The following is a 25,173-nucleotide window of genomic DNA, read 5'->3' on the forward strand; positions in this document are numbered from 1 at the left end:
CCAATCCATCATCGTGCTCACACGCGGCTGGCTGGGGCCCAGGGATGGGCCCCTTAGATGCAAGATGCCTCCTCACACATGTCATCTAACATCACGGTGCTTAGTAAATGTTTGCCATTGGTGACCACTTGTTCTGACTTGCTTCCCTGTCCTTGCCGTGTTCCCTTCCCACCATCTTGTGTTTAATCTCCCATCCCTGTGACCACACTTGGAGCTCCTCTGGCACCTTTTGATTCTGGAGAAACACAATTCAGGCTGTCCCAAGTTGTTGACTATAACTCAATAAGCCAGATCTCTACCTTGACCAAAAAAAAATAAATAAATAAAAGTAAAAATAAAGGCTCTGTGTATTTTGACTGGCTCCTCTGAGTTGTCTATAATTAAGCTGTAGATTTCTAGCCTGAATGCAATTTGTTCAGAAGAGAATGTGATTTAAGCACATGGCGTCACAGCTCACAGCAACCTCCAGCTCCTGGGCTTAGGCGATTCTCTTGCCTCAGCCTCCCAAGTAGCTAGGACTATAGGTGCCTGCCAGAACACCTGGCTATTTTTTTGTTGCAGTTTTTGGCCGGGGCTGGGTTCGAATCCGCCACCCTCAGTATATGGGGCTGGCGCCCTATCCACTGAGCCACAGGCTCCGTCCTTTAAGCACCTTTTGTTCAAGGAGAAATTTCTGTTTTTCAGGAGAATGAGGGGGAAATAGGCAAAACATGGGTCCCTGTCAGAACCAGCATCCACTTTTACTACAAAAAGGCCTGCTTTGGACTCTGTCACTGGGACTTGGGGGGGAGTTTAATGTGTGGTCAATGCCTGTGGAGCCCCAACTCAACTGTGGAGCTCGACCTGTGACCCGGCTTGAGTCCTTAGGGAGTCACTGACTCGCTTTCCTCTTACTCCTTCACCCGATTAGGAGGGAGCTAAACTGAGCCATCTCCAAATACCAGTTCAGCCCATAGAAGCCTTGAGGGGTGGAGGAGAAGGAGGGAGGTGAGGTGAGACCCAAGGGAGGGAGTGGGGAGGAAAGTGAGGTGAGACCAAGGGTCATGAGGAAAAAAGGTCACAGCTCTCCCTTGGGGAAATCCCTAGGCAAACCGGAAGGGCACCATGGGCAGGCAAGCTGAGAGCAGCTGGTGAGGACAAGGAGACTCTAATCATTCTCTAAATATTTTGTAAAAGGCCCAGAAAAGTAAAATGTCTGAGCACTTTGGGCTCAGGATCATCTCTGAACCTAGTGAAGCTTCCTTTCTCCGGCAACACACATTCCCACATTCTGGGGGGTGGACTGTAGGAGCCCCACAGCCTGCTGGGCTCCTGAGGTGCGTGCTGGACTCACACTGCTCAAGAGGCTTCATCTGAGCCACAGACGACCTGCTCCGGGGTTCCTGTCCTCAGGCTGCTCTGGACTTGTGTCAGCTCTGGGTACTCTTACAAACCAGAGTCTGGCCAGGTCAGTTATTTTGGGAACATACGTTTATTACAGACAATCTCACCCTCTCTAGCTGAGACTTGATTTCCACTTCAATAAACTGCTCCAAGTCTACCCTCCTTGAGCTCTGGAAGGGCAGAGATTTGTCTGCTTTGGTCACTGTGAAATCCCCAGCCCTCAGAATAAGAGCCTGGCTCACAGTAAACTTTTCAAATATTTGCTGAAAGAATTACCTGTTACACGTACTGATTGCCTCACGGGGCAGGCAATAAATTATAGGGCATTATTTCATAGCTATCCCTGCAAAATGAGTAAATTGGAAAAGATTTGTTTGGATGGATTTGCATGAATGACAGACACTATAAAAAGCTGGCAAAAAAGCCTGGACTCTAAGCTGGCTTTAAGACTGTCCTGTACTCCCCTGCACTCAGAAGGCACTGTTACTAGAAGCCACGTCAACTTGAAAATGACAGCAGGGTTTTAATGGTTTTAAATTTAAAGCTGACCTATTATGGTTCCCTTAATCAAAATATACAAAATAACACAACATCTGTAAATATTTTTGAAGATTTTATTGCAAACCAAAATTGGTTTATCACACACAAAAATAGCTGTGTGGTGGGAGAAGGATTGTACATATTATAACCATGTTAATTACAGTACATTAAAATGGTGGTTTACATTACAAATAAGCCTATAAGTTTAAATATACTAGTGTTATAACCCAATGTACAGATTTTCTTTATACAATACATACAATTACCAGGAATGCAAAAAAAAAAAAAAAACATAAATAATGCCCATTTTACAGGTGACATTTTTAAACAATGAAAACACCAACGGCTCTGACTGACAACTGGGGCATTGGTCCATAAAAACCCTTTCTAAAAATAGAAATATTTGTAGCAGCAATGCTTTCTTTAAGCATCTGAATACAAGTCATTGCAAGACCATTTCAATAAATTTAGTTTTAACTGTATCTTACAAAAAAAAAAAGTCTACACATAAATTTATCTTCCAAATATGGAAGAAACAAACAATGTCCCACGTTGTAGTGTCCTGCAAGTGTCACATTGATGCTTATAACAAAATCCATCGTCTGTGATCAAGCATACCACACTCATTCCACTGTTCACAGAGTAAGTCCACAAGGAAAAAGTAAAGAACTGAAACACTGTGCAATAGGAAAAGCTTTGGAGCTAACACGATCTCTTCAGAAAAGGCACATTTCATAATATTCGTTGTCACAGCCTAGATAAACCTGCAGGAGAACCTTCTTAGAACACTGCCTTCCTTCTGACAAGACTCCTGCATCTAAGGCGGCACTCTAATGCTCATTTCAGATAGCACCACGTTGGAAGTAAGAATGAAAATGAAAACGTCATGAGCTCACTGAGGATGTGCTCTTCCAAAAGCTTCCAGCAAACAGTGTGCAAGATTGCTAAGCTTCCAGAGATGTGCAAATTCTCTTTTAAAGATGTCCTGTCAGCCGGCAGCTCCGCCAAAAGGCTAACTAAAACATTTAAAACACACAAAATCCTTCAAAAGCAACCCCAAGACTGTTCAGAGGAAGGAGTCCATGGGAGGTGCGTAGGAGAAGCCTAGGAAAGCCTCCGCAGCTTCCTTAACGCTGGCTGTGATGAGGATGCTGTCAGGGGACCTGCCAATGGAGTTGGGGACTGGCTCTTCGGTAAACTCGGGATCAAAGTGCCGCAGGTCGCTGGGTCCACTCTATTCCAGGAAAGAAAACACACTCAGTGTCAAAAAATTCACACTGGATACAGGAAAAGTCTTAACTAGGCTTTAAATACTGGAGTTCAAATCTTTAGGATGCTATATAGAAGTCATATATAGAAAATCCATTTTAAGCACAAAATCCCTAAGGCCACACATGGTTTAAATAAATGAGGATAATGTTCCCTTTCGGTACCTTAACTGATAAATGTGTTAATTTAATTTAAGCTTTGTTGGGACAAAACTGTACTTTTTCTCTAGGTAAAATAATGAATTATTTATTGTCTGAGTCCTGACCCAACAATTCTGAGTTAAGAAATGCCCTTTGGGCCTCACTACACTTAGGAGACTAGATACTCACCACATTTGGGTTAAAAGGAGGAGTAATCTTCTTATTAATGAGATCATCCCAGTTAATTAGGGAGAAGAAGACATGACTCTTAATCTCCATCTGTTGAGAAGAAATCCGAGATGAATTTAGACAGGCAAATTCAATAAGGGCAGAGAGGGCTACTGCATGGCCCAGCCAGCCCAGGAGGACAGGAAACCGTCACTCACAAAGTCATCCTTGGCACCAAGCCGCTTTGTCCTGTCCTTCTGCAGGAGGCCTTCCAGGAGGTGCCTTGCAGAATTTGTGATATTTGGTTTCAACTGGAGGGGCTTGTTCAGAATGTTGTCGTACATCTCAGCTGTGTTTCGGCTATAAAAAGGAGGCTGAAAGAAGAGGAAAATGATTTTATACTTAATTGGAAGTTTTGTACAACACATATTACCCACAGAGATGTAAATGGTAATAATCTAAAGCTAGATTTGAGAGTCTTCCCCTTGAAACGTTCTATTCCTTTGCTTTTTAAATGTCTATTTTGTAAGCCTTATGGGTAGGGGGCAGGGATATGTTAATAATAAGTCATAGTTTTCACCATTACACAGGTTCAATGTAGTCCTATCTAGTAAAAATGTGAGATGTACAAAAGAAAAATCCACCAGGTAAGGGATTCCTTTTATACTAACATTTTAAACCAATGCCTCTTATCAGCTTTTGATAAACTTGCTGATAAGGACAAGACACCAATAGCCAGGCCTGCTTCTTGGCTTGTGCCCAGAGAAGTGTGCAGTGTTCTAGGGAACGGGGAGAGTGCTTGTGGCTCCCACAATGTGCTACTCACCAGGCCATACAGCATCTCATACAAGACGGCCCCCAGGCACCACCAGTCCACGGTCCGGTCATAAGGCTGCTTATGGAGCACCTCAGGTGCCAAATACTGAAAGACAGAACAGGAACTCAGTTCAGAAGCTGAGACGAAACCAGGTAATCCAAAGATCAGACATCTACTTTGAAAAAGCTGAGGGACCCACAGGAAACTTGGAGGACACCCATCTTTAGATTAGTGCCCGTAAAACTATTCTGCTTTCTGAGGCTGATTGGCTACCTATGGGTACTGACATTTAGGAAGCTACTAAGCACCCAACAGATACCTTACTTGGAGATTTAGTAACCTTTCATGATTTGAATCTGACCAACAGTTGTTGCATCAAACAAATGTATTCTATTTGTGCTGAACTGTACTAAGTTTACTTGTTTGGTAGTTAAAGGCATGATGGCACATTTCTCTCCTGGAAGGAGGAGATGAACTTGGTCAGGGGAGCTCGTACCTCAGGTGTACCACAGAAGGTAGACGTCGTGCCATTGTGCTCAATGTTTTCCTTGCACAGTCCAAAGTCGGTAAGGACAATGTGTCCCTGGGAGTCTAGCAGAATATTCTCAGGTTTTAAGTCTCTATAAAAAAGTGAATGGGAAAGTAATTGCATAAGTTAATTTTATGTCTTAAGAAATCCTTCGTAAAGTTAATTGCTAAAAGTATTAGAAGCATTTTAAATTATGACAGTTGCATAGTAAATAAAAGAAGGGCATCCTTGTTCTTCTCATCTAGTCTGGATTAGACACAATCCTACTCGGCTGGTTCTCTGGTGGCATGAAGTTAAGACAGCTCACATGCTCGGGGATCTGGTTTTAGGTGACCAAGTAGCACAGAAACAAATTATTTTCAGGCCCTATTCTAAGAGCTAGTTCTCCTAGATAAAACCAGAAAGGCAGCCTGAAGAATTGGCTCATAGGGTGGTGCCTGTGGCTCAAGGAGTAGGATGCCGGTCCCATATGCCAGAGGTGGTGGGTTCAAACCCAGCCCTGGCCAAAAAAAAAAAAAAAAGAATTGGCTCACCTATAGACGATGTTCAGAGAGTGCAGGTAACCCAAGGCACTGGCTATTTCAGCAGCATAGAAACGAGCCCGTGGTTCCAGGAAGCAGCGCTCCCTCTGGAGATGATAGAACAACTACAGGAGACAGAACAAAGTTAGTCTGGATTGCTACAGCATTTAATTACTCTTGATACATATAACTAAAAAGAACAATTACAGGAAGTAACCCCAAATAATCTATTAACTTTTTGAAACCTGACAGGTAAAAGGAAATGCTAATTCTGGTTAACTCTCCCCACCTCAAGTTATCTTTGGAGAAAAAAACCCACAACATTCTTCTCAAACTAAAAGCAAGTATTTCCATTCCCCCTGCTTACCTCTCCACCATTAATGTAGTCTAGGACAAAGTACAATTTGTCTGCAGTCTGGAAAGAGAAGTGAAGGCCCACCAAGAAAGGGTGTTTCACATTCTTCAATAAAACATTGCGCTCTGACATAATATGCTTCTCCTAGGAAAAGACAATTAAGATTTAGGGGTAATTTTCAACTTGATGCCAAAAAAAACTCCAAGGTCAAGAGTATTCAAGGAGTGTCTACCTCTAAGATTAACACATAAAGCATATCTCATACCTCCTTCTTTTTCAGGATTGCTTTCTTCTGTAAAACTTTGACTGCATAGAACACTTCTTCTGCCTTGTGTCTTGCTAGAAGAACCTGAAATTTCAATTAAGAAAGAATTTTTCTATCCTTATCAAAGAACGTAAAATGAGCACATAAAGTATATCAAAAGGCATTTGGGCTTGAAATTACCTTTCCAAAACTGCCTTTCCCAATCACTTTCAAGAAGTGAAAGTCAGATGGTTTAGCATGAGGGTTGGATGATGGACCAAGGTTGATTTGCTGAGAAGGACTTGGCTAGAAAAGAAAACATTCTTTTAAGATCATTGCTTCAAAGTATATGGACAATGTAAAAGATGTTACATCTACCAAAGACTGAGGCAAATCCCCATACATCTGAACACATTCAAAACTACCTTTTTATCCATACAAGTGATTTCCAATGAATGTATGGAAATTGTACACACTCCTGTTAGAACCAGATAAAACCTTAATGAACTATGCTTTTTAAAATAAAATAATTCTCTGAGCCAGGCACAGTGGCTCACGCCTGTAATCCTAGCACTCTGCAAGGCTGAGGCGGATGGATTACCTTAGCTCACAGGTTGAGACCAGACTGAGCAAGAGGCCTCTAATAACTAACTGGGCGCTGTGGTGGGTGCCTGTAGTCCCAGCTATTCAGGAAGCTGAGGCAAGAAAATCATTTGAGCCCAAGATTTTGAGGTTGCTGTGAGCTATGACGCTACGGCACTCTACTGGGAGTGACAAAAGGGAGGCTCGGTCTCAAAAAAAAAAACCCAAAAAACAAAAAACAACTCTGACTCAAGACTTAAAATATTCATGTCACTTATTATGCCTTGATACCAATTTCTAGAAATACTATTTTCATCTATCAATGTAGCAACATTAACTGACTTATTTGCAGGTTTTCTCTACAGATGCATCACCAGGCAGAATACTTACTGGAGGAGAAGGGTTGGCATTCATAAGCTCAGGCTCCTGGGGCTGGGAGATTTTCAAGATGGACTGAACTTCTGGGCTGCAAGGAATAAACGAACAACTTTAACCTAACTCGCCACTAGGAGGCGCACCAACATCAACAGTGAGTTTCTGGCACAACTTTTGCCGGGGAACTCAAGTGTTTAAAATGAAAACATCCAAATTATTCAGTTAGATAAGAAACTCAGCTAAATACATATATTACGGTTGTTCATGGACCGAGGGCGTGAATTAGGCAAACATGAACTAATCTTACATCTTTAGATCAAGCCAAATCAGCAAATTAATTTTTTTTTTTTTTTGAGATAAGAGTCTCACTATGTTGCCCTGGGTAGAGTGCCGTGGCGTTATAGTTCACAGCAACCTCAGACTCCTGGGCTTCAGAGATGCTCTCGGCACATTAATTTTAATGTTTCAAACAGAGGCCGGGCGCTGTGGCTCATGCCTGTAATCCTACCACTGTGTGAGGCTGAGAAGGGTGGATTGGATCGCTTGAACTCAAGAGTTCAAGATCAGCCTGAGCAACACAGAGACCCGTCACTAAGAGAAAGAAAAAAGAAAAAGACAAAAAGTAAAAACTGAATGGGTGTCATGGCGGGAGCCCGTAGTCCCAGCTACTGGGGAGGCTGAGGCAAGGATTGCTCAAGCCCAAAAGTTTGAAGTTGCTGTGAGCTATGAGGCCGTGACATTCTAGCCTGCGGCAGCAGTGTTCGATTTTCTCAAATAAAATAAAATGCTTCAAATATATTAGAATTTATGGAGAAAGAAGACACCCCGCCCCACCAAGGGAAGTTTTCGCCCTCCCGATAAACACCAGACTGCTGGTAAATTCCTCAAATCCCCTCAGACTTACTGCTTGCATGCATAGGAGTTGTTAGCAATCTTCTGAATAAAGTCGTTCAGGCCCATCCTCCTCTGTTTCATGAAAGCTGTGGATAAAAGGAGAAATAAAGAAACATTTAGATGTCTTCATAACGTCCGGCGCCACACACTCTAATCTGATCCCGGACATTCAGAAAAATTTCCACTTCGCGTATCCTGAAGTAGAAGAGTCCAGCCTCGTGCTGACACTCACCGATAAGAATTGCTACCATTCCCCTCATTCTGGAGTAAGTGAGGGGACCCCTAGCAGCCTCAGTTTTCACCGTCATCGCTTCCGAGGGAATAAATCAGGCCGTTGATGACTGGACACCGGCTCAGCCAACACTGCGGCCGGCCGCGCGGTATGCCTTATAAGCACTGCGCCGCCTCGGGGGCGGGGCACGCGGGACAATGAGGAAGCGGCGCAGCCCGGCCCCGCCCCCGCCCCCGCCCCCGCCAGCTCCGTGCTGTGCAGGTGGCGCGGCGGCCCGCGGAAGGCGGTTTTGCTACTCGCTGGAGAGTGATCCCCGGGAGGGGTTCCGGGGATCGCCTGAAGAGGGCCTGGAGCGGGGCGGTTATCAGCTACTGTCACCTCCCAGACCCGAGAGAGGGAAAGCGCTGACGGCGGGGTCGGGGAGGGGTGGAAAGTCTTGGGTAATTTTCCACCTTTCTCACTTATTCCGCCGGGCATGGAAATTAGAGTCACAACGCTGAAGCGCTTTCCGCCCAGTGCTCAGCGAGCAGGGTGGCTTTGTGCCAGCTTACACCCTCCCTGCAGGTTCCCTCTCCGGCTCTGGCGCCGATCCTGTCCCGGATTCCCGCCTCGGCCGCCCCAGCCCTGGTCCTACGGCGCACGCCAGGCCAGGGGTTATCTCTCCCGCGCAGGGTGGGTGGCGCAGCGCGCAGCGACCTACAGGTCAGCCTGGGGCCCGGGCACCCGGCCGCATCCTCCCCGGTGCAGCCACTCGATCACCCCGGCCTCCATCCCCCGGTCCCCAGAGCAACAACAAAAGCTAGCCCGGGTCGCCAAGCCCGTAAACCGGGCCGGAGCTGAGCAGCTCTGGGGACTTGCCCAAGTCGCCAGCGGGGCAGGCGGCGGTGCTTACCCAGTCCGCTCAGCAGGAAGGACTCGCTCCTTTTCTGCGCCTCGGCCCTCTTTTTGTGGCGGGGCCTCAGCAGAGACTCGAGCCGGGCCCGGGCCAGCGCGCCCTGCATCTCCCCCATGGGTAGCGGCGGCGGCGGGGCGCAGCGTGCGGGAGCGACCGGCGAACACTGACGTTTCCTTGAAGGAGCCGCCGTGACTCAGGCCGGGCAAGATTTCCTGCCCCGAGTCCCAAAACAAACAAATGGCCCTTGTGCACGGCCGAGTCGCTTCCGAAAACGCCTTTTTTGTGCTTTTGGCCAAAACCAAGCAAGGCTGAAAAATCCCAGAACTTGGAAGAGGAGGAAGGAAGGGAAAAAGAGGGAAGGGGGAGGGAGAGGTCAGGAATGTGTAGGGGAGGGGGCGGAAATAAAATTCGTCTCTGAACTAAAAGAAAAAAAAGTACAATCTGCATTTCACTACCCTCCCCCCGGTAAGTTCTGAGAACATTTTGTCCGTTCCGCATCTAATTTTTTTCTTGCATATTAATCCCTGCCATGCCAAGAACACGTGAGGAGGTAGCAAGTTAAGGGAGAGGTGGCTTCGCTTCGGGGCCGACCTGGCGTGACCCGGGCGACACCAACTCCTTCCTCCCAGCCTGTTTCTCTCCCACTCTCCCATCTGAGCACCCCGCATCATCGGAAGATCTCTTTGTCCTCATCTTCCCTACTCGTCCTTGGGTTTACGTCAGGGTTGACCCAGGACTCGTCTTAGTTTTGCCACCTCGATGTTTCTCCAAAGTCCCACATAAACTACGACTCGTTATCCTAAAAGATTAACCGAGTGACTCCGCTTCAGAAAGCAAAGAAGGGTGAAAAGCTGGAGGCGGCGGCACCGGCTTTGCAGAGCAGCGACGTCGGTGCCTTCCAGTGACCCCGCGGCGGCAAGATGCCTGTGAGCTGCAGCGAGACCGCGGCCCGAACACGCACGAGCGCGGGACCGCAAGCCACAAGCACCGAGACTGGGCCGGGAGCGGGGCAGACAGCCACAGAGTTACCAATATTTGCAGGGACAGATACCTGGCGCTCGCTGGTGCTGTCTGCGGTAGTTGCCCTGCCATGACCTCCCTGCTGCCAAGGGCCCTACCATTTTAGAGTTGCCTACTGGATCTGGCACGCTCAGAAATACCAGCTGTCAACCCAGGAATAGCGTGTGAAGCTCTTTTTCCTTGGTCGTGGGCAGGGATTTGTTTTGCAGGCATAACCACCTCATTTGCTCTAATATGATCTCTCAACTGCTTCTTGGTTTGCTCAGCTGCAGCAACCCCCAAAGAGAAGGGGACACGTGTCCTCCCTCCTGGAGACTGGCTCAGAAAGTTTGCTCAGTGCCCATTGTTTTTGAAAAGTACTGTCAAGTGCCTGAAATGGGCGCTCCAACCTAAAGCAAGGTTGGTAATTTCAAATTACGCTAATTGGCCCATATCTGCTTTCTCTTGTATGAATTCTTCACAGAACATAACTTTTCTATGGCTAATACCACCTACCCCATGTCCCACCGTTCAACTAGCTTCAGCGAGCAAATTTTGCTCTCACTGCCCAGAATCTTTGGCACAAAGATTTTTGCTTGTTTATTTTAAAACATTTAATTAGGAAACCTTTCATCAGAGATCTTCTCCTACGCTTCACCTCACGTGCCTTCCCCCTGCGAGTAACCCCCAATTCCCTGAGGCATCTTTGTTTTACCTATCCCATCCAAATGATAATACTATTTGCACTGACCTTTCAGAGGGGATTTTATACCCTCCTCTTTCATTCTTCAGCTTCCCCGGGGATGTGAAGCTTGGGGATTATGTCCTGAGGCTGGAGGTAGAGTTCAGTTAGGGCCGGCGTAGCCTCCCTGCGATGTGCCTCTGATAAGGCTGGAAGCTCTGAGATGACAAGAGAGAACCAGCCAGAGGCAGCTGCCCTTGTTCTGTTGTTAAGAACCCCACTTTATATAAAGGCAATTTACATACAGGAAGGGAACAAGCTGCAAAGTTCAATGCTGGGCCATTTATTTTCCTCCGTTGCAACATCACCCAGAAAATTACAGTCATCAGCATCCTAGGTTTATTACACCCCCAGCGAGACACACAAGAAATGTAACTTAACTGATTATCATCACAAATCAGTTCAGAAAAAATTCAAAACACATGCATGGAGTTCATTTTCTCAAAGAAGTTCTGTGGCATGCATTACAGGAGGGACATGGAATTCAAATGGTTGGAGGGCTCTAAGTGGAATGGGGAAGAGGCACAACCATATGATTTGTGGTTGGAACAGAAAGGGAGCCCCTTCCTCCCTCCCCTAAGGTTCAGCGCTCGGAGACGGATGGTCTGCTAAACTTATCATTTAACGGAGAAAATCAAGTTGTTGAGACTGGCTTTTCTTCCAACCGGATACCTGATGGGTGGAGCAGGCGCCCCCTGTTCTGTCCCAGCAACCTACTAAGACTTCCGAACAGGAAGGTGACACACGGCGGAGGGGCGTCCGGGGAGGGGGGGCGGGGAAACTCTATGTGACGCGCGCCGGTTATGTTAACAGGCTTTAGGTTGCCCTGTGGCAGCTATTCAGACGCTTGATCTGTTCTTCCTTCCTGTCGCCAGCCTCTTTCTTTGGTTCAAATAGTCCTCCTCCCCGGAGAAATTCAGCCCCCTTTCCTTTTTCTCCTTGGTGGCAAAGTGGCTAGAGTAGCCTAACCCAACTTAGCGCGCGAAAATGCAGCCTAGAGGGCGATCGCGGTCTCTGAGAGAACCTCAGGAGAGCGTGAGATTTCCCAGCTTCACGCCAGTGGTTTCACTAGTCCCGGAGAATTTCTCGGTAACAACTCTGCAGCCTCAGAAAATACAGACGGTTTGATGTGAGAGAGGCGAATTACCTCCCCATTCCTCCAAGCCAGTCGTCCCACATTTATGTCTCAGAATTAGGAAAGCGACAATCAAAACCCTCAGATGTAAAGTTTTCACTGAAACAAAATTTTTCCCAGCGTATGTGTATTAAAATATTTCAAAGAATTCCAGTGTATGGTGCCCCATGATTGCATTAATGTTCACAGCTATGATTTAATAATTAAAAAACATAATAAAAAGACCCAAATACCCAACCATAAAAAAAAATATTTCATTGGGCGGCGCCTGTGGCTCAGTGAGTAGGGCGCCGGCCCCATATGCCGAGGGTGGCGGGTTCAAACCTAGCCTCGGCCAAACTGCAACCAAAAAATGGCCGGGCGTTGTGGCGGGCGCCTGTGGTCCCGGCTGCTCGGGGGGGCTGAGGCAGGAGAATCGCGTAAGCCCAAAAGTTAAGAGGTTGCTGTGAGCCGTGTGACGCCACGGCACTCTACCCGAGGGCGGTACAGTGAGACTCTGTCTCTACAGAAAAAAATTTAAAAAAAAAAAAAAAAATATTTCAAAGAATTGTTTTTTGCTTCTCTATTTTATTTCTCCTTATTGATGGACTATAAATGCTTAAACCTGAAAGCTTCACTAAGACATGACTTTCCATTCAAAGACTCACAAATGAGTGGTGCCTGTGGCTCAAAGGAGTAGGGCGTCAGCCCCAGATGCTGGAGGTGGCGGGTTCAAACCCAGCCCCGGCCAAAAACTGCAAAAAAAAAAAGACTCACAAATGACTGATATTTCTTAACATATTAGAGGAAATATTTTGAAAAACACCCTTTTATAAGGACTTAATTATGCCCATTCTTAGACTACTTAAATGTGTCATCTGCATTAGTCATGATTCTTTAGGTATAGTATCTTCCATTGATAACAGGGTAATATAATTGCTTTATGTTGCTGGCAGTGTCATGAATTTTAGAACAATCTTGTGCATAATTTAATTCCTACACTTTCTGATTTTTTGTTTGGTGCATATAGAAACCTTTCTCTGGAGCATCCTTAGAAAAGTACATGGAAATACCAGAAACCATCATTGTCACTCTATCGAGCAACTGAATGAATCAGTTTTTGTTGAAAGTTGTCACCAAGCACATTTCTTTTTTTTTTATGGTATTCATCAAACAGAAAATGATGATGACTTATGAGTTTATTCATGGTAGCTATTATAGACAAGTAGCTAGCAATGGTGGTTATTTAAATGTCTACTTATAGAAAACAGGTTGTGTAGTGATTATAACCTTCTGTATTCATAATTGTCAAAATTGATGTGCATAAAGAAGATAAGAATATGATACAGTAGATAACTGAGCAGACACCATCTGTGATAATAGTCTTAAGAGTTATTAAAACCCACAAAACTACATGCTTTATTTATTGCAGGGCTTGTTTTTTCCCCCCAAGACAGCAGTGATAACATGAATGTTCTGCACCTATCCCTTCTAGGAAGTGAGACAACAGGGGAGCTCATGGGAGAGCAAGGGCCTGGTTTTACAGGAAATATTGTATGCCAATCAGGAAATAAATTACAGAAGAGAAACCCTTGATTTGGGAGGAATGAGAATCTAGATAGCAGCAAACTAACCAGTCCGGGATGGGCTAAAAACTTACCCCGGCTTTATCTTGGGAATGTTGTCAGTGCTGGTGGATAGGCCACAATCCAATGAATGATGAATAACAATAGAAAATAACTATCAACTAGGGCAGCACCTGTGGCTCAGTGAGCAGGGCGCCAGCCCCATATACTGAGGGTGGTGAGTTCAAACCCAGCCCCGGCCAAACTGCAACAAAAAAATAGCTGGGCGTTGTGGTGGGCGCCTGTAGTCCCAGCTACTCGGGAGGCTGAGGCAGGAGAATCGCCTAAGCCCAGGAGTTGGAGGTTGCTGGGGGCTGTGTGACACCACGACACTCTACCGAGGGCAATAAAGTGAAACTCTGTCTCTACAAAAAAAGAAAAAAAGAAAATAACTATCAACTGTCTTGGCACCTGTAGCTCAGCGGCTAGGGCACGTATGACTACATACACCGGGGCTGGTGGGTTCAAGTCTGGCCCTGGCCTGCCAAACAGCAATGACAACTACAACAAAAAAATAGCTGAGCATTGTGGCGGGTGCCTGTAGTCCCAGCTACTTGGGAGGCTGAGGCAAGACAATCGCTTAAGCCCAAGAGTTTGAGGCTGCTGTGAGCTGTGATGCCACAGCACTCACCCCAGGGTGATAGCTTGAGACTCTGTCTTAAAAGGAAAAAAAAATAGCCATCAAGTAGAATACTGTATGATAGCTAAGGGATAGTACATATTTGACAGTTTTATTATTTGTCTCTCAAGACTGGAAAATGATGTCCATGGAACTTTCCATATGATTTTTAAAAAAATGATACCTTGGTGTAGATAAAAGAGTGAATTGGAAAAATTTTAAGCCAAAATTTAATATTATCTATGACTTCCTATATTCAAGAGGACTATGGCCTGATTGAAATCCTTATGTATTATTACAAATGCATATACAGGTTGGACATAAAGTTCATGTTTAATTTAAAATAGTTTAATATAGTAAACTGCACGTGAACTTGATGTTCACTCTGCATAATATATGTATTATGTAGTATTAACATAGCTTTATTGTTAGACATTTGCATATAAATTAATTTTAATGATAAAATATCAAGCACTGTGGCAAGAAACAACCCTGAGAGCTTTGGGGTGAGGGGCTGCTGGCTTTATCTGGCCGGATCTGCCTGCCCTCTCTTTACTCTGTCCACAGTGAACCCAAGTGAGCCTCTACTTCCCTTACACGTCTGGAAGCCCAGCTTCTGAGTCCAGGCAGCATGGGACTTGGAATTTCTTTGCTGGCCAAATCCTCCTTGAGACACATGTATTAAAGATGTAACCAAAATGAAGACAACATTGGCCGGGCGATGTGGCTCACGCCAGTAATCCTAGTACTCTGGAAACCTGAAGCGTGTAGATTGCTTGAGCTCAAGAGTTTGAAACCAGCCTAAGCAAAAGCGAGACCTCCATCTCTACTAAAAATAGAAAAACTGAGGTAAGAGGATCACTTGAGCCCTAGGGGGAGATGGCTGTGAGGTATGACGCCATGGCACTCTACCCAGGGCAATAGCTTGAGACTCTGTCTCAAAAAAAAAAAAAAGAAGAAGACAATGTGAAGAGCTCTCTTTCACCTCCACTTTATTTAGAAAGGGCCAACAGTAAACAAGGAGTCTTGATTTCTGGCAGACAACTTTTGTCAAACTTAAATGAAACCTGAAAGCTTTAATTTGCTCCCCAAGTCTCTCCCATTCCTGACCCTGTAGTCAATCTAGTAAGAAGCAGCCAAAGTTGAGGCCACTCCTAAGGATCATTTCCTGTAAACTCTGCCCACAAATTGCAACAACAAAAGAAGATGAATGTAATAGTAACTAGAAGTTGAAAAACCAGCTACTGGGGTGCCGTTCTAGTGGGCAAGAACCACAGCCTGCTACCTGTGAGATCTTAGTCAAGGTATTCCCTAACTTTACTCCCATAATCTGTACTGCGGGATGAGGAAAGGGATGCTAAGCTTTCCTCAAATAGGTTGTGAAAAATAGTAATTTAGTAAGCACCAATCTCAAGTTGGGAATCTCATACAGAAAATATGGTGCATCTATGTTTGTGTGTCTGGCACCCCACCCTGCACACATCTCAGCTGCAGACAGCACCACCAAAGTGCCCCAGCAAATCCAAATGCTACATTAAATCTTTATGTGCTTGATAAGAGCGCCGTGAACTCCACGGGCCACTTAATCTGCTGGGCCCAGGATATGCCTGCCATAGGAATTCCAAGAAAGGTCTGAAAGAGTATCTACTTTGTTTTGCAAACTTCCCCTCCTCCAGTCAACCTCCTCCACAGACAGTGGCCCTGAATGTGCTGTATCAAATAATTAAATGCCAAGATTACTGAATGAATACTTGTTTACCAAATGTTTGAAGTAAAGACTGAAGTTCAGGGTGAGAAAACAGAGAGAATGCCAAAAGCTAATTTAAAGACATTTTTAATTGCTCAAGGGGGATGGGAAAAATAGAATGCAAATAGGGAGCTACTGGAAGGGCGGAGTTGCTGAAAGAAGGTCAGAGAAGGCCACTCGGTGCTTAAGATGGTTTTTCTAGGTTAATGGGCTTAGGAACAGGAAGAGGAAGGAGCGCCAACTGATCCTGGTCTCTGTTATTTTTAGTCATCCAGATCTCTGCAGGACACCTCTTTATTTATTGCTGTATCACAGTTGTACATATTTTTGAGATACATGTAGTATTCAGAGAGATGTACTCAATGTGTGATGCTCAAATCAGGGTAATTGGGCAGGGCGAGGTGGCTCACACCTGTAATCCCAGCACTCTGAGAGGCCAAGGCAAGAGGATCCCTTTAGCTCAGGAGCTCCAGACCAGCCTGAGCAAAGTGAGACCCCCGTCTCTATTAAAAATAGAAAAATTAGCTGGGCATTGTGGCAAGCTCCTGTAGTCCCAGCTACTCAAGAAACTGAGGCAGGAGGATGGCCTGAACCCAGGAATTTGAGGTTGCTGTGAGCTCGGCTGAGGCTATGACATTCTAGACTGAGACATAAAGTGAGACTCTATTCCTCCCCCCAAAATATCAGGATAATTGAAATATCCATCACCCCAAATGTTTCTCTTTTGTTTGTGTTGGGAACATTCTAATTCTTCTCTTCTAGCTATTCTGAAATATACAAATAAGTTCTTGTTAACACTAATTTCCCTACTGTACTATCAAATATTAGAACTCGTTCCATCTAATAGGGGGACCCAAAGTCACCATACATAGGGGAAAATGGGAAATTATAGCCAAAGGTAACGTTATTTACAATATTCATTACAAAATTTTACAAAATATTTACAAAATATTCTCTATGTTTTGGCCTGTCTTTGTAAGTTTTTTTTTTTTTTTTTTGGACAGAGTCTTTGTCACCCTGGGTAGAACCGTGCTGTGGCATCATAGCTCACAGCAATGTTAAATTCTTGAGTTCAAGCGGTTCTCTTGCCTCAGCCTCCTGAGTAGCTGGGACTATAGGACCACAATACTGGGCTATTTTTAGAGATGGGGTCTCGCTTCAGCTCAGGCTGGTCTTAAACTCCTGAGCTCAGCCTTCTGAGCTCAGCCGATCAACTCCCCTTGGCCTCCCAGAGTGCTAGGATTACAAGCTCTTTGTAAATTTTGTAATCAATATTTCGTAAATAAAGGTACTTTTACATACAATTTCCCATTTTCCCAACATATGGTGACTTTAGGAGTGACTCTTGGGACACCCCAGAAAGGGGGGCCTCAGTATGTTGCCCACGATGGTTTTGAACTCCTGGGCTCAAGTAATCCTTCTACCTCAGCCTCCTGAGTAGCTGGGACTCCAGGGGCATGCCACCACGCCTGACTGCTACATTTCTTTGGCTGTAGAACGAGTTCTTTAGAAGCAATGCTGTGTGGAATACTTTGACAGTAAATAAGGCATTCTGTGAACTCACAAATGGTCGTTTTGGCAGAAACATTGTATGCAAGGAAGGCAAATCCATATTCAGAGTAAGTGTCTATTCCAGTAAGGACAAAATGCTGCCCTCTGTATGATGGAAGTGGTCCACTGTAATCAACGGGCCGCCAGGGAGCTGGCTGATGACTCTGGGAAATGGTGCCATTTCGGGGGCTCCGTGTTGGTCTCTGCTGCTGGCAGATTGAGCACTCAGCAGTAGCCACAGCCAGCCGAGAGAGTGAAAGTTATGTTGCTGCAACCATACATAACCCCCATCCTGCCACTGTGGCCACTCTGTCCATGGCCCCACCAGGTAATGAGGAGGTGGCTGAGGAAAGAGGTTGACTGGAACAGTCATCCCATCCACTTGCTTATTAGAATCCTCCTGCACTGAGGTCATTCTTTGGTGAACATTCACGGGCACAAATATCTTCACTCCCCTCTCTCCTCCCTCCAGCCATAGAGGTCTAACCACATACCACTTCCCCACATTCCCTTCTCACCGGTTTTCTAATCATGTTTCTTCCAAGTCTCTGACTATCCAGCCAGACACTTGGCTACAGCCCAAGAGTCAGTATTTAACTGCATGTCTCACTATTTGTCCTGAGAAGCAAAGGGAACAACCAGGTGCTTGCTCCAAGTTCTACCCACTGGGAGGATTTCCCATCACCATTGCCCTTCAAGGACTTGCCAGGAAATACTGCAGTGCTGCAGTCGACCTCTTGTGTGATTTGGTATATACAGGTCTATCCGTGCGTGACAGCATCAGTAATGCAGGGCTGTTACCCATAGCATGGAAATAGGAAAATGCAATAACTCGCCACTTCGTAAAAAGCAAGAAGCTGAGGATTTTATTTCCTGCAGATTCTATAGCTTCATTTGCTGCTTTCTTGGCACACAGTAGATTTCAGAGTGCATCCACTATTTTATGCCAGCTGGCTTTGCTATTTGGGTTTGTTGTTTTTTTAATCCTCCCAACCCAACTTTTAGTTGATAATTTGTAATATTCTTTGTAACTCTGAAACCTGGAGGGGTGTATCAGTTTATTAAGCAAAAGTTCAAGGAAAGATTATTGTAATGCCATTTTATACAATCTGACCATTCATTTAACATAGTGAAGATATTAATTGAATCACAGGACGAAAGGCATTGTCTTAGCTTAGCAACAATTTTTTGCATGTGAAAACTTCAGACTTTGATATTTTACACAGCATCACCACAATTTACAGTGTGAAGTTGCTAAGCACCCAGTGTGCCAGAGTATAGCATCTGAGTGCTTCTGATGCCTAACAAAACCTTGAAAAAAATGTAACTTTTGGTTATGTCATTTTAGGGGTCTCCATTATGCCTCCATAATTGGCTACTCCTAGAATTATAGCAATCTCTTTTTCCAGGAAGCTTATCTTGATTTTTTTGAAGCTCAGCCCCAACTCCGGAGACCACCAATAACCTCTACTATTCTCATCATCACTAGTAACAGTCAGTTGAACTTAGCAGAGATTTTAGGAGTCTGTGCGTATGTTTACACTTTTCTAGTAATTTGAGACACTGAAAGAGCAGAATTATTTAGTGCAGTTTTCCTTCACTTCCTAACACACACCGTGCATGTAATCAATCTTCAGGAAATATTGTATATATTTGATGAATAAGTCTTCTTTCAGCTAGGCTCACCCTAATTTCTCCTCTATTTTATCTTTATTTCGAGCTTTAAAACTCTAAGATGAACATTAAAAGCCTTGATCTTTGCTCAGGCAACATATTTCAGTGGGAGACATTTACTCTAGATTAACGTATGGGAGTAAATTCATTTTGTTTTTATCGTGATATCCTGTATTTTATAAGCATGATTACTCTTCTTAGTCTAATTTTCTGAGAGCGTATCATCCTAATCTCAGACACTTTTTATAAAACTATTTGTTTCTGAGTAGTGATTACAGAATCCTTTTAATAAGTAAGATTAGTTATCTCAAAAGAACTCTTTGATAGTTTTGGGCAAAGGGTTTCAGATAGCATACATTGACTGCTTCTGTTACCCAAGTATGCGTGTGTATCTATACATATATGTGTGTATTTATGTGTGTGATAACACCAGTTTTGTTTCCTAATCATTATTTCACAGAAGATATAAATGAAATGTAAAGAATGAAAATAAGCTTTGTATAAGACCACAAGAAACTTACAGAGAAGAAATGAAACAGATGTGAGCAAAAGATGGGAGTCATGCATATGTCCAACCTTCTAAACTAAATGAATATGGTCACTTAAAGGAGTGACCAGGTAATAGTTACTTGTTTACAAAAGTTTGTTTAAAATGCACTGTATTTTATACTCATTTAGAGCAAATAACTGTTCCAAAGAGACTAGACTACATCCATTGATTAGTGTGTATAATGATTCTGTTTCACAACTCATGAAATACTGCTCTAAAATCCAAAGGCTTAGAACACAAACATAGATTATCACGACAGATTTATTGGAAATTCATTCTTTATTTTTTTTTTTTTTGAGACAGAGTCTTACTCTGTTGCCCTGGGTAGAGTGCTATGGTGCCACAGCTCACAGCAACCTCAAACTTACAGGCTCAAGTGATCCTCTTGCCTCAGCCTCCCAATTAGCTGGGACTACAGGCATCTGCCACAACACTGGGCTATTTTTTAGAGACAGGGTCTCGCTCTTGCTCAGGCTGGTCTTGAACTCCTGAGCTCAGGTAATCCACCCATCTCAACCTCCCAGAATGCCAGGAGCCACTGTGCCTGGCCTCATTCTTTAATTCATACTGTTTATATATTTTATCATACATAGTAAACCTAGTTTTAAAATCCCATCCTTTGGCCGGGTGTGGTGGCTCAGACCTAAAATCCTACCAGAGGCCAAGACCCAAGTATCCCTTGAGTTCAGGAGTTCAAAACCAGCCTGAACAAGAGTGAGATCTCATCTCTAATAAAAATAGAAAAAGTGGGCGGTGCCTGTGGCTCAGTGGGTGGGGTGCTGGCCCCATATACCGAGGGTGGTGGGTTCAAACCCGGCCCCAGCCAAACTGCAACAAAAAAATAGCCGGGCGTTGTGGTGGGCGCCTGTAGTCCCAGCTATTCGGGAGGCTGAGGCAAGAGAATCGCCTGAGCCCAGGAGTAGGAGGTTGCTGTGAGCTGTGTGATGCCACGGCACTTTACCGAGGGTGATAAAGTGAGACTCTGTCTCTACAAAAATATAAAAAAAAAAAAAATTAGCTGGGCATGTGCTGGGTGCCTGTAGTCCCAGCTACTTGGGAAACTGTGGCAAGAGGATCACTTGAGCCAAAGAGTTTGAGGTTGCCATGAGCTATAATGACGCCATGGCACTCTACCCAGGGTGACAGAGTAAGATTCTGTCTTTAAAAAAAAAAAAAAAAGGCTTGGCGCCTGTGGCTCAAGCGGCTAAGGCACCAGCCACATACACCTGAGCTGGCGGGTTCAAATCCAGTCCAGGCCTACCAAACAACAATGATGGCTGCAACCAAAAAATAGCTTGGTGTTGTGGTGAGCACCTGTAGTCCCAGCTACTTGGGAGGCGGAGGCAGTAGAATCGCTTGAGCCCAGGAATTGGAGGTTGCTGTGAGCTATGATACCACAGCACTCTACTCAGGGTGACAACTTGAGGCTCTGTCTCAAAAAAAAAAAAAATACCCCATCCTGTACTTCCTGTACTTTTCCCAAACACTCACATCATCTTAAAGCCAATGAATTTTCATCGCACAGCTCCACTCTTGCCTTTTTGAAGTAGTGGAAAAAGAATTGGAGGAGTTTCCAGGAAAATTGGCTTTTGAGTTCTGTGTCTCAGCACTTATGATTCAACATTTAGCTTTGGGCAAAGTATTAAAATTCTTTGAGCATCCTCGGGGTTAACGCCCATTTTACTAATTTCATAGGATGATTGGAAAGATCAGGTGAGATTACACACCGGAGAACAATTTCAAAACTCAACTGTATTATGTAATTTAATACTTGCAAGAACAGCACAGCCTTTAACTATTAATGTAGCAAAAATTTTAATCAGTGAAAATAGCTGATTGCCACACATTTCAGAAGAGAGTAAGAGAGTCAGGATTCTAAGGGCTACATTGCTCATTGAACTCTTTTTTTTTTTTTTTGAGACAGAATCTCACTCTGTTGCCCTGGCTAGAGTGCCATGGCTTATGCCTACCTCAGAGCAACTCAAACTCCTGGGTTCAAGTGATCCATTTGCCTCAGTCTCTCAAGTAGCTGGGACTACAGACACCCACTACCACTTCCAGCTGATTTTTTCTATTTTAATAGAGATGAGGTCTGACTCTTTCTTGTTCAGGCTGATCTTAAACTCCCAAGCTTGAGCAATCCTCCTGCCTCAGGCTCTTAGAGTACTAGGATTACAGTTGTGAGCCTCCAGGCCTTGACCTGAACTCTATTTCAATCACTCTAGCCCACCCTGAGCCAATCTTTTCCTAAATTGTATGGTATTTTCTTTTTACTGTCAAGCTACACCTTAATAAAAATAAAGGAGTTTCAGAGTGAGAAAGACTCTTACTGATTTACTTCAATCAACTCTTATTTTACAAAAGCATTTGCTGGAGGCTCCCAGCCCTCTCCTATACCCTTGGCTTTAGTTTTTCTCTCTACATTCCTCCCATCACCATCCATAACCCTTTATTCCCTGCCAGCCACCTGCCCCTTACTGTGGGCCATTTTATTCTTGGAATAGCCTGTTTTTATTATTGGTTATTGGCCTATTTGACTTACTATGTACAATTTTATGGTTATAAAATAATTTTTCTTCAAATAGTAAAAAAAAAAGTTTATATTTAACCAAATAAAATACAGCTATTATTAAAGACAAAAATCCAAAAGTGTTTTTTCTATTTATTTTTTCTATGATAAACATACAACCTGAAATATTGTCTTACATTTTTTTTTTTTTTTTTTTTTTTTTTGGTTTTTGGCCAGGGCTGGGTTTGAACTCCCCACCTGCGGCATATGGGACCCGCGCCCTACTTTTTGAGCCACAGGCACAGCCCCTGTCTTACATATTGTTAAACTAAATTTGGCCTGAGCCTGCCTCTGTACCTGTAATTCCTACCAGACTGTAATTTGCCTTGGTATGTAGACAATTTGAAAGCCTACTTTAGGAGGACACAGTAAGTCCTCCCTTAAAGTAGTTTTTAGGTTCTCAGAAACTGTGACTTTAAGCAAAATAATTTTTTTTTTTTTTTTTTTTTTTTTTGAGACAGGGTCTTACTATGTCACCCTCGGTAGAGTGCCTTGGCATCACAGCTCACATCACAACTCAAACTCTTGGGTTTAAGCGATTCTCTTGCCTCAGCCTCCCAAGTAGCTGGGACTACAGAGACCCTACACAATGCCCCGCTATTTTTTGTTGCAGTTGTCATTGTTTAAGAGGTCTGAGCTCAGGTAATCCACCCTTCTCGGCCTCCCAGAATGCTAGGATTATAGGCGTGAGCCACCTTGCCCAGCCCTAAGCAAAATGTTTTTTACCACAGACTAATTGATATAAACAAGAAGTAAGCTCCTAGGGCATACTTCTTTTTTTTTCTTTTTAAGTCAGAGCCTCAAGCTGTCCTCCTGGGTAGAGTGCTGTGACGTCACAGCTCAAGGCAACCTCAAACTCTTGGACTTAAGTGACTCTCTTGCCTTAGCCTCCCAAGTAGCTGGACTACAGCTGCCCATCACAACGCCCGGCTACTTTTTTTTAGTTGGAGTTGTCGCTGTTGTTTGGCAGGCTCGGGCTGGATTGGAACCCACCAGCTGCAGTATATCTGGCTGGCGCCTTAGCGGCTTGAGCTGCAGACGCTGATCCGCTCCTAGGGCATACTTCTAGTCACAAAAGCATCATCAAACTTCCAAAGACCAAACACTTCTAATATTAAACACTGCGTTATGTATACACTTAAGAAAGATGAATAGAAACAGGTTTGGGCTCAGCGCCTGTGGCTCAAGTGGCTAAGGCGCCAGCCACGTACACCTGAGCTGGCGGGTTCGAATCCAGGCTGGGCCCGCCAAACAACAATGACGGCTGGCTGCAACCAAAAAAATAGCCGGGCCTTGTGGCGGGTGCCTGTCGTCCCAGCTACTTGGGAGGCTGAGGCAGAGAATCCTTAAGCCGAGGAGTTGGAGCTTGCTGTGAGCTGTAATGCCACAGCACTCTACCCAGGGCGACAGCTTGAGGCTCTGTCTCAAAAAAAAAAAAGAAAGAAAGAAACAGGTTTGATGTTTAGTAAGCCAATAATTCCAGTGCAAGGTAGTAGGGGGTCAGAGCCAGCAACTCTGCACAGAGGTGGGCACCCAGCACTGGACAAGACACCATCTCATCTACAAGGCACCCTTCTCCTGGTTGCTTAGATTGGGACAACGTGGACAGCCAGTGAACCTTACATGCACATCTTTCGGACGTAGGGGAAAACTGGAGTACCCAGAGAAAATCCACAAAGGCAAGAGGAGAACGCTGCAAACTCCATACAGACAGTGGCCCCAGGTGGGGATTTTTTTTTTTCATCAATGTTATAGTGAGATGATGCCATCAGCTATATATGTTTTTCATACAAGTTGAGTCTCAGCCAATCACAGCAACTAAGCTTCAGCCAATCACAGGCTGCCAATTGATCAGACCACACCCAAATAAGGCAAACTTGGAGCTGTACCCAATCAAGCTGTTTCCCTACCTTTTCTTTTCTTTCTTCTTCTTTTTTTTTTTTTTTTTTGTAGAGACATAGTCTCACTTTACTGCCTTCGGTAGAGTGCCATGATGTCACAGGACTCACAGCAATCTCCAGCTCGTGGGCTTCCGCGATTCTCCTGCCTCAGCCTCCCGAGCAGCTGGGACTACAGGCGCCCGCCACAACACCCGGCTATTTTTTGGTTGCAGTTCGGCCGAGGCCGGGTTTGAACCCGCCACCCTCAGTATATGGGGCTGGCGCCCTACTCACTGAGCCACAGGCGCCACCCTTCCCTACCTTTTCTATTCCCTGCCCATCTACTATCCTGCAGAACTTTCTGAACCTCTTCTGGTGCTGAGAGTTGCTCCATTCTCAGATTATCCTTTGCTCAAATAAACTCTATTAAATTTAATTTGTTACAAGTTTTTCTTTTTCTTTTTTTATTTTTTATATTAAATCATAGCTGTGTACATTAATGCAATCATGGGGTACAGTGTGCTGACAAGTTTTTCTTTTAAAAGTATTGTGTATCATGTATTATGAGACACCCTTCTTTGACCAAAAGAAAACTATCAAAGGCTGACTACTTCAGCATGTTTAAAGTAATGAAATACATTATGACGTTTTAACTTAAGTGGCAACTAAAATCCATTAGATTTTTATCTGTTGCCTTATTAGTTTGATACAAACTAAAAAATGAGAAAGGATTTATTAAAATATGAGAAAATAACTTTGCTAAAATCATGAAGTTGCATTTAACCTACTTTCTTTCTTTTATTTTTTTTTTTAAGTAAGAAAATTTCCTGTTACCACTTTAGCCATAATAAAATGTCCTTTAACGGGAGGCTGAGGCAAGAGAATCGCTTAAGCCCAGGAGTTGGAGGTTGCTGTGAGCTGTGTGAGGCCATGGCACTCTACCGAGGGCCATAAAGTGAGACTCTGTCTCTACAAAAAAAAAAAAAAAAAAAAGGACTATGCAAATTGAAGGTTTGGGACATGAATGATTTGTATAAAATGATTTGGATAAAAAGAAAATATTGTGTGAAAATATTTTGAAAAGAGTCCTGGGGAATCAGAAAAATCAACTATTGTGAAACACTGTTAGTTTAGCCTTTAGTAAAACATCAGAAATAAC

The 25,173-nt window shown here is 44.2% G+C and overlaps 1 protein-coding gene across 4 annotated transcripts in view; it reads right to left on the reverse strand.

The window, feature by feature from the left end:
- Window positions 1–1,977: 1,977 nt before the first annotated feature.
- Window positions 1,978–25,173, reverse strand: part of SGK1 (serum/glucocorticoid regulated kinase 1) — a 148,107-nt gene continuing 124,911 nt past the window's right edge. Inside the window, exons 1-12 of one of the 4 annotated variants that reach the window (XM_053591345.1) lie at window positions 10,695–10,926; window positions 7,828–7,903; window positions 6,939–7,014; window positions 6,168–6,272; window positions 5,988–6,071; window positions 5,735–5,866; window positions 5,380–5,492; window positions 4,814–4,937; window positions 4,327–4,422; window positions 3,719–3,874; window positions 3,522–3,611; window positions 1,978–3,157 (exon numbers count right to left, since the gene is read on the reverse strand). In XM_053591345.1, coding sequence (XP_053447320.1) covers window positions 2,990–3,157; window positions 3,522–3,611; window positions 3,719–3,874; window positions 4,327–4,422; window positions 4,814–4,937; window positions 5,380–5,492; window positions 5,735–5,866; window positions 5,988–6,071; window positions 6,168–6,272; window positions 6,939–7,014; window positions 7,828–7,903; window positions 10,695–10,728 — 1,254 coding nt within the window. In that variant the 5' untranslated portion in view covers window positions 10,729–10,926 and the 3' untranslated portion in view covers window positions 1,978–2,989. The other 3 variants (XM_053591342.1, XM_053591344.1, XM_053591341.1) reach the window with 3 other exon arrangements.

This window comes from Nycticebus coucang, chromosome 5, assembly GCF_027406575.1.
Source record: "Nycticebus coucang isolate mNycCou1 chromosome 5, mNycCou1.pri, whole genome shotgun sequence".
NCBI lineage: Eukaryota > Metazoa > Chordata > Mammalia > Primates > Lorisidae > Nycticebus > Nycticebus coucang.